At 44.0% G+C, this 18528-nt stretch overlaps 1 protein-coding gene across 1 annotated transcript; it reads right to left on the bottom strand.

Annotated features, from left to right (window-relative positions):
- Positions 1-5941: 5941 nt before the first annotated feature.
- LOC138953384 (tubulin epsilon and delta complex protein 1-like) lies at positions 5942-18497 on the bottom strand. The gene is made up of 9 exons (XM_070325184.1): positions 18323-18497; positions 16415-16514; positions 14676-14881; positions 11294-11485; positions 9320-9418; positions 8905-8991; positions 7720-7944; positions 7166-7387; positions 5942-6148 (listed from the first exon to the last, which is right to left on the bottom strand). The coding sequence occupies exons 1-9, from the start codon at positions 18443-18445 to the stop codon at positions 5972-5974; spliced, it is 1431 nt and encodes a 476-aa protein (XP_070181285.1). The 5' UTR covers positions 18446-18497; the 3' UTR covers positions 5942-5971.
- Between the last annotated feature and the right edge of the window lie 31 nt (positions 18498-18528).

Below are 18528 nucleotides of genomic sequence, written 5' to 3'. Positions count from 1 at the left end.
GTGAGGACTGTCAGAGTTTAGTGGCAAGAGACGTGTCATTCACATCCCACATACAGTGAGGACTGTCAGAGTTTAGTGGCAAGAGACGTGTCATTCACATCCCACATACAGTGAGGACTGTCAGAGTTTAGTGGCAAGAGACGTGTCATTCACATCCCACATACAGTGAGGACTGTCAGAGTTTAGTGGCAAGAGACGTGTCATTCACATCCCACATACAGTGAGGACTGTCAGAGTTTAGTGGCAAGAGACGTGTCATTCACATCCCACATACAGTGAGGACTGTCAGAGTTTAGTGGCAAGAGACGTGTCATTCACATCCCACATACAGTGAGGACTGTCAGAGTTTAGTGGCAAGAGACGTGTCATTCACATCCCACATACAGTGAGGACTGTCAGAGTTTAGTGGCAAGAGACGTGTCATTCACATCCCACATACAGTGAGGACTGTCAGAGTTTAGTGGCAAGAGACATGTCATTCACATCCCATATACAGTGAGGACTGTCAGAGTTTAGTGGCAAGAGACGTGTCATTCACATCCCATATACAGTGGACTGTCAGAGTTAGTGGCAAGAGACATGTCATTCACATCCCATATACAGTGAGGACTGTCAGAGTTTAGTGGCAAGAGACGTGTCATTCACATCCCACATACAGTGAGGACTGTCAAGAGTTTAGTGGCAAGAGATGTGTCATTCACATCCCATATACAGTGAGGACTGTCAGAGTTTAGTGGCAAGAGACGTGTCATTCACATCCCACATACAGTGAGGACTGTCAGAGTTTAGTGGCAAGAGACATGTCATTCACATCCCACATACAGTGAGGACTGTCAGAGTTTAGTGGCAAGAGACGTGTCATTCACATCCCACATACAGTGAGGACTGTCAGAGTTTAGTGGCAAGAGACGTGTCATTCACATCCCACATACAGTGAGGACTGTCAGAGTTTAGTGGCAAGAGACGTGTCATTCACATCCCACATACAGTGAGGACTGTCAGAGTTTAGTGGCAAGAGACGTGTCATTCACATCCCACATACAGTGAGGACTGTCAGAGTTTAGTGGCAAGAGACGTGTCATTCACATCCCATATACAGTGAGGACTGTCAGAGTTTAGTGGCAAGAGACGTGTCATTCACATCCCACATACAGTGAGGACTGTCAGAGTTTAGTGGCAAGAGACGTGTCATTCACATCCCACATACAGTGAGGACTGTCAGAGTTTAGTGGCAAGAGACGTGTCATTCACATCCCATATCCAGTGAGGACTGTCAGAGTTTAGTGGCAAGAGACGTGTCATTCACATCCCATATACAGTGAGGACTGTCAGAGTTTAGTGGCAAGAGACGTGTCATTCACATCCCACATACAGTGAGGACTGTCAGAGTTTAGTGGCAAGAGACGTGTCATTCACATCCCACATACAGTGAGGACTGTCAGAGTTTAGTGGCAAGAGACGTGTCATTCACATCCCACATACAGTGAGGACTGTCAGAGTTTAGTGGCAAGAGACGTGTCATTCACATCCCACATACAGTGAGGACTGTCAGAGTTTAGTGGCAAGAGACGTGTCATTCACATCCCATATACAGTGAGGACTGTCAGAGTTTAGTGGCAAGAGACGTGTCATTCACATCCCACATACAGTGAGGACTGTCAGAGTTTAGTGGCAAGAGACGTGTCATTCACATCCCATATACAGTGAGGACTGTCAGAGTTTAGTGGCAAGAGATGTGTCATTCACATCCCATATCCAGTGAGGACTGTCAGAGTTTAGTGGCAAGAGACGTGTCATTCACATCCCATATACAGTGAGGACTGTCAGAGTTTAGTGGCAAGAGACGTGTCATTCACATCCCACATACAGTGAGGACTGTCAGAGTTTAGTGGCAAGAGACGTGTCATTCACATCCCACATACAGTGAGGACTGTCAGAGTTTAGTGGCAAGAGACGTGTCATTCACATCCCACATACAGTGGACTGTCAGGGTTTAGTGGCAAGAGACGTGTCATTCACATCCCACATACAGTGAGGACTGTCAGAGTTTAGTGGCAAGAGACGTGTCATACACATCCCATATACAGTGGACTGTCAGAGTTTAGTGGCAAGAGACGTGTCATTCACATCCCATATACAGTGAGGACTGTCAGAGTTTAGTGGCAAGAGATGTGTCATTCACATCCCACATACAGTGAGGACTGTGAGTTTAGTGGCAAGAGACGTGTCATTCACATCCCACATACAGTGAGGACTGTCAGAGTTTAGTGGCAAGAGACGTGTCATTCACATCACATATACAGTGAGGACTGTCAGAGTTTAGTGGCAAGAGACGTGTCATTCACATCCCATATCCAGTGAGGACTGTCAGAGTTTAGTGGCAAGAGACGTGTCATTCACATCCCATATACAGTGAGGACTGTCAGAGTTTAGTGGCAAGAGACGTGTCATTCACATCCCATATCCAGTGAGGACTGTCAGAGTTTAGTGGCAAGAGACGTGTCATTCACATCCCATATACAGTGAGGACTGTCAGAGTTTAGTGGCAAGAGACGTGTCATTCACATCCCACATACAGTGGACTGTCAGAGTTTAGTGGCAAGAGACGTGTCATTCACATCCCATATACTGTGAGGACTGTCAGAGTTTAGTGGCAAGAGACGTGTCATTCACATCCCACATACAGTGGACTGTCAGAGTTTAGTGGCAAGAGACGTGTCATTCACATCCCACATACAGTGAGGACTGTCAGAGTTTAGTGGCAAGAGACGTGTCATTCACATCCCATATACAGTGGACTGTCAGAGTTTAGTGGCAAGAGACGTGTCATTCACATCCCATATACAGTGAGGACTGTCAGAGTTTAGTGGCAAGAGATGTGTCATTCACATCCCACATACAGTGAGGACTGTGAGTTTAGTGGCAAGAGACGTGTCATTCACATCCCACATACAGTGAGGACTGTCAGAGTTTAGTGGCAAGAGACGTGTCATTCACATCCCATATACAGAGGACTGTCAGAGTTTAGTGGCAAGAGACATGTCATTCACATCCCACATACAGTGAGGACTGTCAGAGTTTAGTGGCAAGAGACGTGTCATTCACATCCCACATACAGTGGCCGGTCAGAGTTTAGTGGCAAGAGACGTGTCATTCACATCCCATATACAGAGGACTGTCAGAGTTTAGTGGCAAGAGACGTGTCATTCACATCCCACATACAGTGAGGACTGTCAGAGTTTAGTGGCAAGAGACGTGTCATTGACATCCCATATACAGTGAAGACTGTCAGAGTTTAGTGGCAAGAGACGTGTCATTCACATCCCACATACAGTGAGGACTGTCAGAGTTTAGTGGCAAGAGACGTGTCATTGACATCCCATATACAGTGGACTGTCAGAGTTTAGTGGCAAGAGACGTGTCATTCACATCCCATATACAGTGGACTGTCAGAGTTTAGTGGCAAGAGACGTGTCATTGACATCCCATATACAGTGAGGACTGTCAGAGTTTAGTGGCAAGAGACGTGTCATTCACATCCCACATACAGTGAGGACTGTCAAGAGTTTAGTGGCAAGAGACGTGTCATTCACATCCCACATACAGTGAGGACTGTCAGAGTTTAGTGGCAAGAGACGTGTCATTCACATCCCACATACAGTGGAACCCGCCTTTTAAGACCTCCCAAAATCTCAGAAAATCAGGTCTTAAAAAGGAGGGAGTCTTAAAAAGGAGGGAGTCTCTTATTGGGAGTAAATTTACAGAGGTTATTAACTGAGAAGCTTAGAAAACTGGGTCCTAAAAGGGAGTGAGTCTTAACCCTTACACTGGTGCAATTCTGTAACACATGTTACATAGCCACTGGTGAATCAACAGAGAGAAAAATAAAGAAAAACGGTCATAAAGGTTTTCGCATCCATGGGAGGTAATCTGAACCGACCAAACAGACTGAGCCAGTAGCGCAACATATGTCGTAACAACCAGGCGACAGTATACGTAAAGTAGCGCGACATATGTCGCGACAACCAGCCTAAGGGTTAAAGTGGGGAGGGGGGGGGGGGGGGGGGGGGGGGGGGGGGGAGATGTGTGTCTTTAAAGGGAGTCTTCACTGTATCCCTCTATTTTGTGCCTTCCACGATTGTGTTCAGCTTTGCAGGGCACAAGGCAGCCCCCCCACCCCCCCCCCCCCCCCCCCAACTTGACAGTACTCAGCATGGAGTAAACTTTGTTTGCTCCAGTCACGTACACTGCACCCACGACAACAGCGCATGCACACCTACTGCACGACCACTCGCTGCAGGAGGATACAAAACATATTGCATGGCCAAATGAGACCACCACTGCAGGAGAAGCTGTTTGGCGACCTGGCAGCTCTGAAGACGGTGGCATTCGTACGCGCCACAGGAGTGGTAGTCTGAACAAGCGAAGAAGAAGAAGATACAGTGTGTGTGTCCACTCTGCCACAACGCCAAATGTGCATCCACAATTTTCATTACCCTGTCTTTATTCGAACTTGGCATCGTAAAGTTTGGTTAGTTCAGATTACTCTGAAAATAGTTTACATTCTCACGGATGCGTAACATACATAGGGATCTTGTATCACCATCATGACTGTGAAAGCTTGACTCAGACAATATCCAGTTTTTGAGGGCTACGACAGAGCATATCCAACGTCTCTCCCAGTGCTGATCCATGGCCATGGTCTTCGGTCACTGACACATAGTTTTCTGATCTGATGAATTGGTCTGACCGATGTCCGGTCAAGCGTCCAATAGCTTTGATCACGTATGAGATCTTCTAACCATCAATTGTGCTACCAAGCGGACAAAGCAAGGACATTTAGACCCATATATATTTTCAATCCAGGTCCAACTGATCTTTTGTCCTCCAGGAATAATACTGGTCTACGATGAACAAAATAGCTGCTACAGCTGCCTGTCTATTGTTTTTCCAATACGTTAGCAAATACAGTTCAGCAGTTATCAAAGTGAGCTTCTGCTCCTCTTATGCCTAAAAAGGTACATTTAAAGAGTCGCACATGCAGTCACACTCTATGTAATTCTCACTCTGTGTGGCAGCTACCTCATATAGCAGTTTTGTTTCAGCAGTGACCAACTCACTTTGTAGAATACAGTTTATACACCCCATATGCCAAAATACAGACATTTAAAGAGTCTCACAATTTCAGTTACACTCCTTCTGTGTAATTTTCTCTCACTCTGTTTATCACTTATCACTGTTCAGCAGCCTTGTTTTCCCATGATCACCAACATAGTTTATGCATCTCAAACGCCACAATGTAGGCTTTTAAGAGTCGCACGTACACTTTCACCCATTCTATTCCTGCAGGCTTGTCCATACCACAGTGCTCTGAGGGACACCATCTGGCCAGAGGAGACAGCGCTACAAAAGAAGCTATGCGGCCCCAGTGAGGACTTGGAGAGGACAGCACGTTTCGCCCTGCAGTCCGGACTGACGATCTAACAGCGAACGACAAGAAGAAGATTTATATAATTACTCTCTCTCTCACTGCCAGTTTGTTCAGCAGTCTTGTGTATCCCCGAGATCACAAACACAGTTTCTGCCCCTCGCACATTGACCCATGCTGCCTGTGTAATTCCCTCTGTCACTGCCAGCTTGTGGTAGTCTTGTTTTTCAAGACCACCAACACAGTTTCTGCATCTTGAACGCAAAACTACAGGCACCCAAAGAGTCACACTGGCTGTCCATGTAATTCAATCTCTCTCTTTCTTTTTCTCCCTCTCCCTCCCTCTCTATCCCTGTAACACTCACTCACTCACTCACTCACTCACTCACTCACTCACTCACTCACTCACTCTCACTCACTCACTCACTCACTCTCTCTCCTTCCTTCCCCCCCCCCCCCACTCTCTCTCTCTCTCCTCCTCCCCCCCCTCCTCTCTCTCTCTCTATCACTGCCAGCTTGTTCCACAGTCTTGTATTCCTACAATCAGCGACACAGTTTGCGTAGCTGTGGCGGCATGATGCAGACAGTGTTGGGTGAAGCGCTCACAATCCTGTTCAGCTTGTGCAGACAGTCTCGCCGCATGTCTTTCAGTTCTTTCTCCAGCATGTCCGCTTCCTGCTGCAAGCGGCCGATCTCATCATGCACAGATACTGTTGACTCCTAAATAAAAGATAAAAACACAGAGTAGACACAATCAATTTAATGAAAATAAAGTGTTTGCATTTTTAAAAAAGTTTTCAATCAATCAAACACGGATCTTGTACAGATCTTGATCTTCAAGGGTAGAAGTCGTTCCCTAAAACTTCACCACTCCATTTTTGGATGCATGAATACTGTACTAACCTTCCCAAAATTAAGTTTTCAGGTAGCTGATAATTTGGGGGAGGTTGGTGGTGGGCATGTGAATGGTGAAGACTTTTTCACAACAGCATCAACTGTTATCCGTAGCACTGAGGGGTTTCATTGACTTTACTTTACTTTACTTTCTTATCCCATTGCTGGGCAATTTGGGTCGCTTCCCCCAGTGGAAAGCTAGCAGCAACAAGCGTCTTGCTACCTAGGTTTGTGTGTGTTTAGGTGTAATCAGCCACCTTCACTAATGGCAAAATGATTGAGTGCCGCTGTGGTGACAAGGGGGTGCGACATAGATACCATCTCAGAGTCTGCACATAAAGTTGACCCGTGTACATCCCGGCCTGGATTGGAACCAGTAACCCTAGGATCACAAGTCCCTTGCTTTACCCACTGAGCTACCAGGCCCCCAGGGTAAAGGCAGTGCTCAAATGAGCTGCCCCGGCCCCTAGGGTAAAGGCAGTGCTCAAATGAGCTGCCCCGGCCCCTAGGGTAAAGGCAGTGCTCAAATGAGCTGCCCCGGCCCCTAGGGTAAAGGCAGTGCTCAAATGAGCTGCCCCGGCCCCTAGGGTAAAGGCAGTGCTCAAATGAGCTGCCCCGGCCCCTTGGGTAAAGGCAGTGCTCAAATGAGCTGCCCCGGCCCCTAGGGTAAAGGCAGTGCTCAAATGAGCCTCAAGTCAACTTCGCCAAGACTACGCTTTGTACCGAAAACTCAGTGCTAAATCTCTGTGAGTCCAGCTTCGCCAAGTATACTTTGCCTAGTCGACTTGGTCTACTTAATTTAAGGCTTTATCCACAAGATTGCACACCATGACCGCTACGCACCTCTGCACTGTCCCTGCCATGACTGGTGGCTGCCACAGCGTTGGAGACTTTGACCGGTGCACGACTCCCACCCTTGTTCTTCACCAACGTCAGCCGGGGACGTCCAGGTGGTGGGACTGTGTTCTCCTTGGGCGCCTGGCCCAGACAGGACTGGAGCTGAGAGATTTCTGTGTTGATGTCGCCGAGAAGCTTGTCCAGCTCCCACTCTGACACTGTTGAACGCTAGAGGAAAGGGAGACAATTGAACAATGGACTGGAGTTATTGAGAGACGGGCAGACTGACAGACAAAGCACTGATTACTTTGAATTAAACTTTCACTTGTTCCACACATAATACTGGCTCGCCTATAATAGTACTTTACTCAAAAGAAAGATATTTCAATTAACTCCACTATCAAAGTGACATTTCTATGTCCTTCCATTCTTTTTCGTTTGTGAACCATGAAGGTAACAAGCAAGACTTTGGCCTGTCGCCTATCAACACACAAATCCTAAAAACATTTCATGTACAAACTGCATGCACATGTGCATAAGTATGCACTCCCAATTCTCACCTTAGTTGCCCAAAGATCCTCAAGTCTTTCTATGGCAGACTCATAGTGCAGGATCATGTTCATGAGGTTTCGCCGAGACTCCGCAATGTCAGAGCCAATGGTGGGCGGAACCTCAAGAAAGACGGTCCGTGTGGCGCAGGTGTTGGTGTTGACACTGTCGCTGTCAGCTCCAGCACTGTCGCCCCCCTCTCTGACATGCTGCAGTTTCAGCTCTAGCACGCTCTCCTGGAATGCAGATCAGTATCATTTCAGGATAGGTGATGATGTGAAGAGATGTAAAACACACACAAACACACGCTACAGAACACCAACACCCTCTTCTTTAAACGATGTACATCTGACATGGGTAATCTGAAACAACCAAAAATAAAAATATCCACCTACAGACTAACTGTCACAGACAGACAGACAGACAGACAGACAGACAACCTTAGAAGGACATGTCTACTGTCCTAAAAGGAGGGAGTCTGAAAATATGGGTAAATGTAGATTATGAACAGAAAGTTTGAAAAAACGTCTAAAAAGGGGAGAGGGCTAAAACTGGGGGTCTTAAAACTGGGGGTCTTAAAACTGGGGGTCTAAAAACTGGAGGTCTTAAAACTAGGGGTCTTAAAACTGGGGGTCTAAAAACTGGGGGTCTAAAAACTGGGGGTCTTAAAACTGGGGGTCTTAAAACTGGGGGTCTTAAAACTGGGGGTCTAAAAACTGGGGGTCTAAAAACTGGGGGTCTTAAAACTGGGGGTCTTAAAACTGGGGGTCTACAAACTGGGGGTCTAAAAACTGGGGGTCTTAAAACTGGGGGTCTAAAAACTGGGGGTCTTAAAACTGGGGGTTTTAAAACTGGGGGTCTACAAACTGGGGGTCTACAAACTGGGGGTCTAAAAACTGGGGGTCTAAAAACTGGGGGTCTTAAAACTGGGGGTCTAAAAACTGGGGGTCTAAAAACTGGGGGTCTACAAACTGGGGGTCTTAAAACTGGGGGTCTTAAAACTGGGGGTCTTAAAACTGGGGGTCTTAAAACTGGGGGTCTTAAAACTGGGGGTCTTAAAACTGGGGGTCTTAAAACGTCTAAAAACTGGGGATCTTAAAACTGGGGGTCTTAAAACTGGGGGTCTTAAAACTGGGGGTCTTAAAAGGGGGGTTCCAGGGTATAAGAAGATGCAGCACTCTTTGAGTTCCTCTCACCATCCATTCCCAGAACAGCGTCTCCTTCTCGTCCCACTGCATGAGGTGCTCCAGCCTTGTACTATCCTGTTCCAACAGTGACAGGACCTGTAATAGAGAAAACACCCCATGTTTCACTGAACATTGGATTTCCCTCTTTTCCATCATGTGACGTCAGAGGCCAACCAAAAACTTGTATATAGGCGTTTGGCAGAGACTACAAAGAGTGCATGTGTATGTGCGTTTAATCGTAAAATTATAGTTTTGAAGGAAATAATTCTACTGATACACAGAAACTGGCATCACTTGGGTAAAGGCACCCTTCTTTTTCACTTCATCATTTGTTTAACAATTTGATTTTCTTTCCTTTTCTCTTACTGGTGGTGTGCAGTTACTCCAAAACTAGTGAAGGTATAGGAAGCACACATATACTGACCCTTTTCATGTGCTGTGGGTGTCTGAGCATCTGCACCTGCATAGTGGTTAAGTGGTTCATGTTTGGCGACAGCGACACACCATACGTTGAATTGTGAATCTGGAGAAAACAAAACAGTAACAATCTCTAACTGATCAGAACACTGCGTTAGAATATTTTTTGCCTGACAGTTACATTGCCCTAACATTCCATTTAGATGGCAGAGTCACAATCTCTGTGCTGAGCGGCTCGGCAAGGTTATAGCATGGGCACGCTTAACATTGACTACAACGCTGGAACTGGCATCAACTGAACAAAGTCTCTTCAGAACTGTTCTTCTCAAACAAACTTTCAAACGTAGCGCATACTTCAGAAATAGCCCTGTAGAAGTGACATCACATACGGTGATACCGAAAGAAGAGTAAACATTTTGAGATTCATTCAGTGAACCTCACACAGAGCTAAACAGTGAACCTAAATCAGAATATTCTTCATAGTCATACAGAAACTGGCATCGCATTCGCAAAAGCCATCTTCTTTCTTAGTCATCCAGTGTTGTTCCCAGACTGAGAATACTGTTTGTCAATTAGACCTGAACTGGAATTATATATATACAGGTCAAAATTGCCTGGTTACGAAATAAATTATTTAAACATCAGGACTCTCTTGTGATGAAAAAAGAGGAAATCCCCGCATTTTTTTTTAAATGGTACATTAAAATATGTGCAATCTGGTGCATTCCGAGACTAAAATAAAAAAATTAAAAATAAAAATAAAAAAAAATAAAAAAATAAAAACAACCAAACAACAAGAAGAGCAAACGCTCGATCGAGTCACTTTCGCAGTTCTGAATATTATATGAGGCATCAGATGGACAGGAAGAAATTGCTATTCACAACACAATGAGTCACGTTCACATAAAATTTGAGCCCGGTCACTTTTATAGTTTCCGAGAAAAGCCCAACGTTAAGTTGTGTGTTGCCGAACAGAAAAGGCTAGTTATCTCCCTTGTTTTTCTGATAACGTTCGTAAAAGGCTACAGATGTAAATACTTTGATGTAAAGAATAATCCTACAAAGTTTCAATCACATCCGATGAACTTTGTCAAAGATATAAAATGTCTAATTTTTCCTTTGACGCTGACCTGTGACCTTGAAAAAGGTCAAAGGTCAACGAAACCATCGTTAAAGTGTAGAGGTCATTGGAGGTCACGACTAAACAAAATATGAGCCCGATCGCTTTGATAGTTTCCGAGAAAAGTCCAACGTTAAGGTGGTGTCTACGGACGGCCGGCCGGACGGCCGGCCGGACAGACTAACACTGACCGATTACATAGAGTCACTTTTTCTCAAGTGACTCAAAAAACACACTTTCACACAACCATGGTAACATTGTAATGGTGCATACTTATGTAATGAACCATGTATCCATAATCCAATACTGGCAATAGTATGATCCAAGTGACGCCCCAATGCATTGAAGCTCAAAATTACTATTAGTTATCAGGAGTTTTTAGTCAGCACAATTTAACTCTCAAGCCTCCAGTGTTCTGTTCCATCTTCACTTCTCTCTATATCATTCAGTCAACAAGTTATAGATACTGTGATGAAATGGGACGCGGAAAAATAGATTACTCCAGCGGAATTCGTAAGTTGTGTCCGCGGAAATCTGCGGATTCGCGGAAAAGTCCCACCCCTGAACATAAGAGCTCCTAGAGTCCTACATGTCAAAGATATCGAAGAGGGGCCAGAACAATGTGGCATACCACAAAGTATGCATCAATGACCAAAGACTGTGGCCTGAGAACAATACTGTATCTTAGCCCTACCAACTCCCCCAAAAGGGACGTAACGCTGCCTTAATGGTGGGGTAAAAAAGGTCATATACGTAAAAATTCACTCGTGCAAAAAACCATGAGTGTACGTGGGAGTTTCAGCCCATGAACGCAGAAGAAGAAAAAGAAGAAGAAGAAGAAGAAGAAGAAGCCGTACTAACCCTGTGAGTGAGTGTGGCGTATTCGTGCTGTGAGGAGTGCAGCAGTCTCAGACTCATCTTCAGCTTGGTGTTGAGCACTAGCATCTGCTGTACGCGCTGTGCTGGGCTCTGCTGCTTGTCGCCCAGTGCTGGCTGGCTCCACCCCTCTTCTGACTCCACGCTCTGAAAATACAGTCCAACCTGCCCTTGAGACTACCTCTTGAAAGCGACCACCCGCCTTCAACGACCATCCTAAGGATCCCGGACAAGCTTTTCTTCTCAAAAAACACAAAAAAACACACAACAGAAACCAGTTTGGATAAATTCTTCATAAAATTGTCTTTGCAGGCATTCTTTCATATATATACAATGTAATTCAAATTAACAAAAAGGTAATAAATTTCACCTTTCCATAGCCACCACCTGTCTTTAACAACCACATTTCAGGGTTCCACTCAACCCCAAAAGTCAAGGGTATTCATACCCTTTCAGGAAAAAAGTAAAGGGTTTTTATACCCCTTCCAGATTTTTCACAGGGTATGAGTGACAATCGGTGTATCCATGAAATATCATTTTTTTCCCATATGATTGCCTGTCTGGTAGTTATCACCTTTGCCATTTTGACGTTGTGACAATACATGTATATCATAGTGTATCAATGCATTCAAGTCTTCTTTTCTTTCTTTTTTACTTCAATGGATACCTCTTTTTATATTTAGTCAAGTTTTGACTAAATATTTTAACATCGAGGGGGAATCGAAACGAGGGTCGTGGTGTATGTGCGTGTGTGTGTGTGTGTGTGTGTGTGTGTGTGTGTGTGTGTGTGTGTAGAGCGATTCAGACTAAACTACTGGACCGATCTTTATGAAATTTGACATGAGAGTTCCTGGGTATGAAATCCCCGAACGTTTTTTTCATTTTTTTGATAAATGTCTTTGATGACGTCATATCCGGCTTTTCGTGAAAGTTGAGGCGGCACTGTCACGCCCTCATTTTTCAACCAAATTGGTTCAAATTTTGGTCAAGTAATCTTCGACGAAGCCCGGGGTTCGGTATTGCATTTCAGCTTGGTGGCTTAAAAATTAATTAATGACTTTGGTCATTAAAAATCGGAAAATTGTAAAAAAAAATAAAAATTTATAAAACGATCCAAATTTACGTTTATCTTATTCTCCATCATTTGCTGATTCCAAAAACATATAAATATGTTATATTCGGATTAAAAACAAGCTCTGAAAATTAAATATATAAAAATTATTATCAAAATTAAATTGTCCAAATCAATTTAAAAACACTTTCATCTTATTCCTTGTCGGTTCCTGATTCCAAAAACATATAGATATGATATGTTTGGATTAAAAACACGCTCAGAAAGTTAAAACAAAGAGAGGTACAGAAAAGCGTGCTATCCTTCTTAGCGCAACCAGAGACTGTAGAGTACACAGAGTATACTCTATAGTCTCTGGCGCAACTACTACCCCGCTCTTCTTGTCAATTTCACTGCCTTTGCCATGAGCGGTGGCCTGACGATGCTACGAGTAAAATGGCATTGCGTTCAGTTTCATTCTGTGAGTTCGACAGCTACTTGACTAAATATTGTATTTTCGCCTTACGCGACTTGTTCTATTATGTCGCGAGTTTTCGTGTAATTTTCTTTGGATTGTAAAATTAAAATGATGAACTGTCTGAATTGATGAATGTTTCTTTGAAAGTTTACTCCGCTGTGCTTACATTCATTCAAGAACACAATCACAAAGACTGCAGTAAAAAGAAAAACATAGAATTACAGAATGAAACCAACTGTATAAACTTCAAAAACCAGCATCATCATCATTATGACTTGTGATTAAATCTTATCAGTAAACAGCACAACTGACTAGAAACTCATTCATCTATTTTTGCTGGAACACCTTGTCTTTCCCTGACTCACTGCTGCTCTTGCTGCAACCCATAATGATACTGACTGATGCTGACTCACTGCTGCTCTGGCTGCAACCGCCAAACGACAATTTTGTCTGTTTGGGGTCAGGTTTTTGTTCTTTCGTTTTGCGAGGCATTTTTTTTAGCAGGCGACAGCACCGGATAGGCTAAAGCGAACCGTGCCATCGAGATGATCAGTTTAAAGATATCGCGCAGTTTGAGGACAACCTCTACTTCACGGCGTGTCAGTGTTGACAGAGGAGTGGCACGAACACGGCATGTACTTTAGTGGTCTCAGTAGAGCGGGCGGCCTGCGTGCTGTTGCTTGTAAACTAGTAAAGGCTATATACCCTTTCAGCGTTTGACTCGTACATTTCTTTACCTCTTTGGAAGAAAACAGTTACGTATTTATACCTCTTCAGAGAGCATCTCGTACGTGATTTGGAGGGTCAAAGGGTATTATACCCTTAATTCTACGTGATGCGGAACCCTGACCTTTGGTCGGTCCCTTGAGTGGTCGTAATCCTAATAGACCGGTTGGATTGGATTGGATTGGTTTGGATAGGATTGGATTGGATAAGATTTACAGTCCAGTGAGGTTACCCTCATGGAAATTCGGGCTGCTTTCTCCCCGGGGAAAGCGAGCTGCCATACATACGGCGCTACCCATATTTATTTTTTCCCTGCATGCGTGTATTCATGTTTGACTGTATCCTGGAAAAACTTACTCATGATAAAACAAATAAGTACACATGTACATGTATCTAACTACAGAAGTTGGGTCCTCACATCCTTCTCTTGAGAGCTTTGAGGGTGGGGCAGGGTGGGTGGGGAAGGTCCACTGGAGCGCAAAAAGGGTGAATACGGAGAGATGAAAGGGAGTGCTGGAGGTGATGGTGGGCGGATTCTACCTTTAAATACAGTAGAACCTCTCTTTAAGACCTCCTGGTTTACTTTAAGAGGTTCTTCTCTTTAAGACCTCCTGGTTTACTTTAAGTGGTTCTTCTCTTTAAGACCTCCTGGTTTACTTTAAGAGGTTCTTCTCTTTAAGACCCCTGGTTTACCTTAAGAGGTTCTTCTCTTTAAGACCCCTGGTTTACTTTAAGTGGTTCTTCTCTTTAAGACCCCTGGTTTACTTTAAGAGGTTCTTCTCTTTAAGACCCCTGGTTTACTTTAAGTGGTTCTTCTCTTTAAGACCTCCTGGTTTACTTTAAGAGGTTCTTCTCTTTAAGACCCCTGGTTTACTTTAAGAGGTTCTTCTCTTTAAGACCTCCTGGTTTACTTTAAGAGGTTCTTCTCTTTAAGACCCCTGGTTTACTTTAAGAGGTTCTTCTCTTTAAGACCTCCTGGTTTACTTTAAGAGGTTCTTCTCTTTAAGACCTCCTGGTTTACTTTAAGAGGTTCTTCTCTTTAAGACCTCCTGGTTTACTTTAAGAGGTTCTTTACTTTAAGACCCCCCAGCATATAAACTACATTAACTCACCTCATACAACGACACAACATCATCATCCATAGGAGACGCGCGATTCTCCATGAACTTGCTGATGATGTCTTCCTTGTTGAGAAGCCAGGCGAGAGCCAGCATCAACTCCCTGCTCCCTGTGCTCATGTCAGTGGGCAAGGTCGCAAACACTCGCGACAGGTACCCCCTCTTCTGCATCTCTTTCTTCACGTACATCACTTGGTCCTCTGCAAGACGTAATTATAGATGGAAGGCGTGAGGCTCAAGTTTGATCAAGTGCTTTGGATTAGGATATTGTTTTAGCTTTGAGCTAAACTTAAAGATGCATTTCTTTCTTTAAGTACTTCACTTGGTCCCCTGCAAGACGTAATTAGATGGAAAGTGTTAGGCTTCAATTTGATCAAGTCCTTTTGATTAGGATATTGTTTTAGCTTTGAGTTAAAGATGCATTCACTGCGTGAAAAAAATGGTGCCATGTTGGATTAGGATATTGCATACCTGGGAATTAACCCTTGTTTTGCACTTGGAGTATTCTCAAACAAACTTGGTGTAATTTCAGAAAAATGAGCGTACTCCATACAGCATTTGCTTCAAACATGCTTCACATGCGCCCGTCGCACCGGTAATTAAGTTTACCAATTCATTTAAACCAATGCTTCTTTCAATATTTACTGACAAAAACTGTAGTCATGTGTCAAAATATCGGATCAGCTTTGGGATGCGTTTGTGAAGACAAGCAAGGAAGGAATTTTTCTCGTCGTATTTTTTTTTCACTGACCGTACTGATCGTATTCTAGACAATAATGCGCACATAATACGGCGAAATCGTATGGGTTCCCGGGAAGGTCTGATATTGTTTTAACTTTGAGGTAAAGATGCTTTCTCCAGGGTTTCATTTACTAGTGCGCCCTGCGCCATTGGAGCATTAAATCTGAAAATGTCCCATCACAATTCCCTTCAGTGCGTCAAAGGGTGCATTGAGATTACATACCACTGCGCCACCAAATGTACACTTTTACATCGGATCACACACACACACACACACACACAGATAACACGATATAGCGGCTAATTCTCAGATGGCACCATAAATTTGCACCATTTTGCATCTTTAGTCAAAATGCGTACAGGCCTCTTTGGTGCTTCTTGCCTTAGACTATGTCCCATCAGAATTTGGTTGAGGGGGACAAATGTCCCATTGCCTTTTTCTCCCAGGTTAAACCCTGTTTCTCTGTATGAAAAAAATGGTGCTATTTGCTGACAAATCCATATTCAAGCATGAATCTATACAGTGCACAAGACTAATCACACAGACACTACTTACACTAGGTAGGACCAAGCTGCCTGCATAGCTGATGACATGCTGCTGTTCAGGCAATTTTTATCCATTTTCAACCTTCGTTTTCTATCACTAACATACAGTTACTCTGTATCCAGAACATGCTTTACAATTAGTATTACACCAATTCTTTTTCTGAATGAATCGCTTGGGACTTTCCCAACAAGCGGCCGAAACATTGGATCAAGCTAAGTTCTTGTTACTCGTTGTTTGTCTGTGCACTGTAAAGACTGTTGGGTCGATATATATTTATGAATGTAACGTATTGTTTTGTCAATAACAAACCTTCCAACAACCTACCTTTCTTGTTTTTTGATTCTGTGTTCCCCTATTTTGAAGTAGGTACGCATTTCAATCAAAAAAGACTCATAACTACAAAACTACGGAAGCGCCAATTCTTGCTGCTTCAATGTGGACATACCTGTTTTCATGTGAGCGAATGAAGTGAAGATGCTGCTGTTCATCAACCCATGTTGGCAAAAAGAGATCATTTCAAACAGCAACCTCCATAGTGGAAAACACTGAAAATCAAAAAGAAAGGAAAGGATATTTTCAACAACAAAACAAACATGTTACATAATATAAGCTTTTCAAGGAAAAAGACTTGTGGAATATCAATATGAAAAGGCAGCGGCTCCACAGAGTATTTCACTACAGTAAAACCTCCCACTAACGACCTTGAAAATGTCCAGAAAAATCGGTCGTTCTTTCTTTCTTTATTTGGTGTTTAACGTCGTTTTCAACCATGAAGGTTATATCGCGACGGGGAAAGGGGGGGAGATGGGATAGAGCCACTTGTTAATTGTTTCTTGTTCACAAAAGCACTAATCAAAAATTTGCTCCAGGGGCTTGCAACGTAGTACAATATATTACCTTACTGGGAGAATGCAAGTTTCCAGTACAAAGGACTTAACATTTCTTACATACTGCTTGACTAAAATCTTTACAAACATTGACTATATTCTATACAAGAAACACTTAACAAGGGTAAAAGGAGAAACAGAATCCGTTAGTCGCCTCTTACGACATGCTGGGGAGCATCAGGTAAATTCTTCCCCCTAACCTGCGGGGGGAAAATTCGGTCGTAAAAAGGAGGGGTCTTTATTGGGAGTTTAGGAGGTATCATTTTTTTCACAGGGTGAAAACTGTTGGGCAGTTCAGTCTTGAAAGTTGTGCCCGTTATCCTATTTGTGTTCCATTTGATGTGCATATATGGATAAGCATGATGTACGTGCTTACACCAGCGCACACACGGGCAGACGTAACACAAACACATACACACAAACACACACACATATATACACACGCCCCTGCGCGCGCGGTCTCATGGGTAAAACTCGGTGATTGACCCCGGGTAAGAAGGTCAGTGTCTGTAACCTGGGACAGGAAGAGTTTCCTCTCAGACATCAAAGAGACGGTCCCATAGGTAAAACTTGCTTGACCCGAGGTCTCGGTTGGTGAGCACACACTCACAGAATACCTACATCCAACTCCCATCCTTTGATATGCCCCCCCTTACTTCGAGGGCATGCAGCCCTTTAACTGTGACAGCAATGGGAGGTGAGAAGATGACAGCCGTGGGCCACTTGACTTGCACGCACTACTGACTACAGACTACCACCCCTGATTCTTGATGCGTGACTAATGGCGTGCGTGGTCCACGTGTGCTGCGTAATTACGGACTTTAACACTCACTGGTTAAAAGGTCAAAGTCGTTATTGACCCTAAGTTGGTAGGTCGGTCGTCGGAAAAAGGAGGGCGTCGTTCTTGGGAGGTTAGTTACAGTGTGAAAAACATCCGTGCCGAGAAATTCGGTCGGCAAAAGGAGGGGGTCCTTCTTGGGAGAGGTCCTTACGGGAGGTTCCACTGTATTTGAATTATGTCTGGGTATCTTGGTAATGGTATAGATCACAACAGCAATGATCAAACCTCAAATTAAAAACCAAACAAATCGAGTTGCTTTTCCAGAGAGAGAGAGAGAGAGAGAGAGAGAGAGAGATAGAGAGAGAGAGAGAGAGAGAGAGAGACATACACACATACAGACAGTCTCAGAGAGAGAGAGAGAGAGAGAGAGAGAGAGAGAGAGAGAGAGAGAGAGAGAGAGAGAGAGAGAGAGAGAGAGAGAGCAGTTTTGGAACGGCAAATATCAGTCTATCCCTGCCCGTCTGCCAAGTGTCATTGGGTATCTTCAGCAGCTTTTATCGATCGAACAACACCACGGTTGTGTCGCTGGGACTGACTTACAAGGGCCACATCGAAACCCACAGCCCTCTGCAGACACTCCAAAAGAGTCAGAAGCGTAGCGCAGCAGACGATCGATAAAACTCACCACATCGCTTTTGTCAAATTTTGCTTTCCGCAGAGCCTCTGCTTCGACGCCAGACATGCCATTATCTTTGAAGATTTTGCAAAGCAGCTCGATCGTTTCTCGTACTTGTACTCCACGCGACATTTTGTTGTAAAACAAGTGAAACGTTTCAAACGAAAAAGCACTGCCGCTTCGTCTGGCCAAAATATTTGTGTAAGCCAATAGAG

The sequence above is a fragment of the Littorina saxatilis genome, linkage group LG17 (genome assembly GCF_037325665.1).
Source record: "Littorina saxatilis isolate snail1 linkage group LG17, US_GU_Lsax_2.0, whole genome shotgun sequence".
Lineage (NCBI taxonomy): Eukaryota > Metazoa > Mollusca > Gastropoda > Littorinimorpha > Littorinidae > Littorina > Littorina saxatilis.
The sequence above is the reverse complement of the archived record's forward strand: the minus strand, read 5'-3'. Positions and strand labels throughout refer to the sequence as shown.

What these genes read in the sequence shown, in the direction of transcription:
- LOC138953384 (XM_070325184.1), bottom strand. Translation starts at nt 18,445, where the DNA reads ATGTCGCGTGGAGTACAAGTACGAGAAACGATCGAGCTGCTTTGCAAA. An exon ending in CGCTGTTCTGGGAATGGATG is followed by an intron (nt 7,945 to 8,904) that starts GTGAGAGGAACT and finishes TCTGCATTCCAG; the next exon opens with GAGAGCGTGCTAGAGCTGAA. An exon ending in AGGATCTTTGGGCAACTAAG is followed by an intron (nt 7,388 to 7,719) that starts GTGAGAATTGGG and finishes CCTTTCCTCTAG; the next exon opens with CGTTCAACAGTGTCAGAGTG.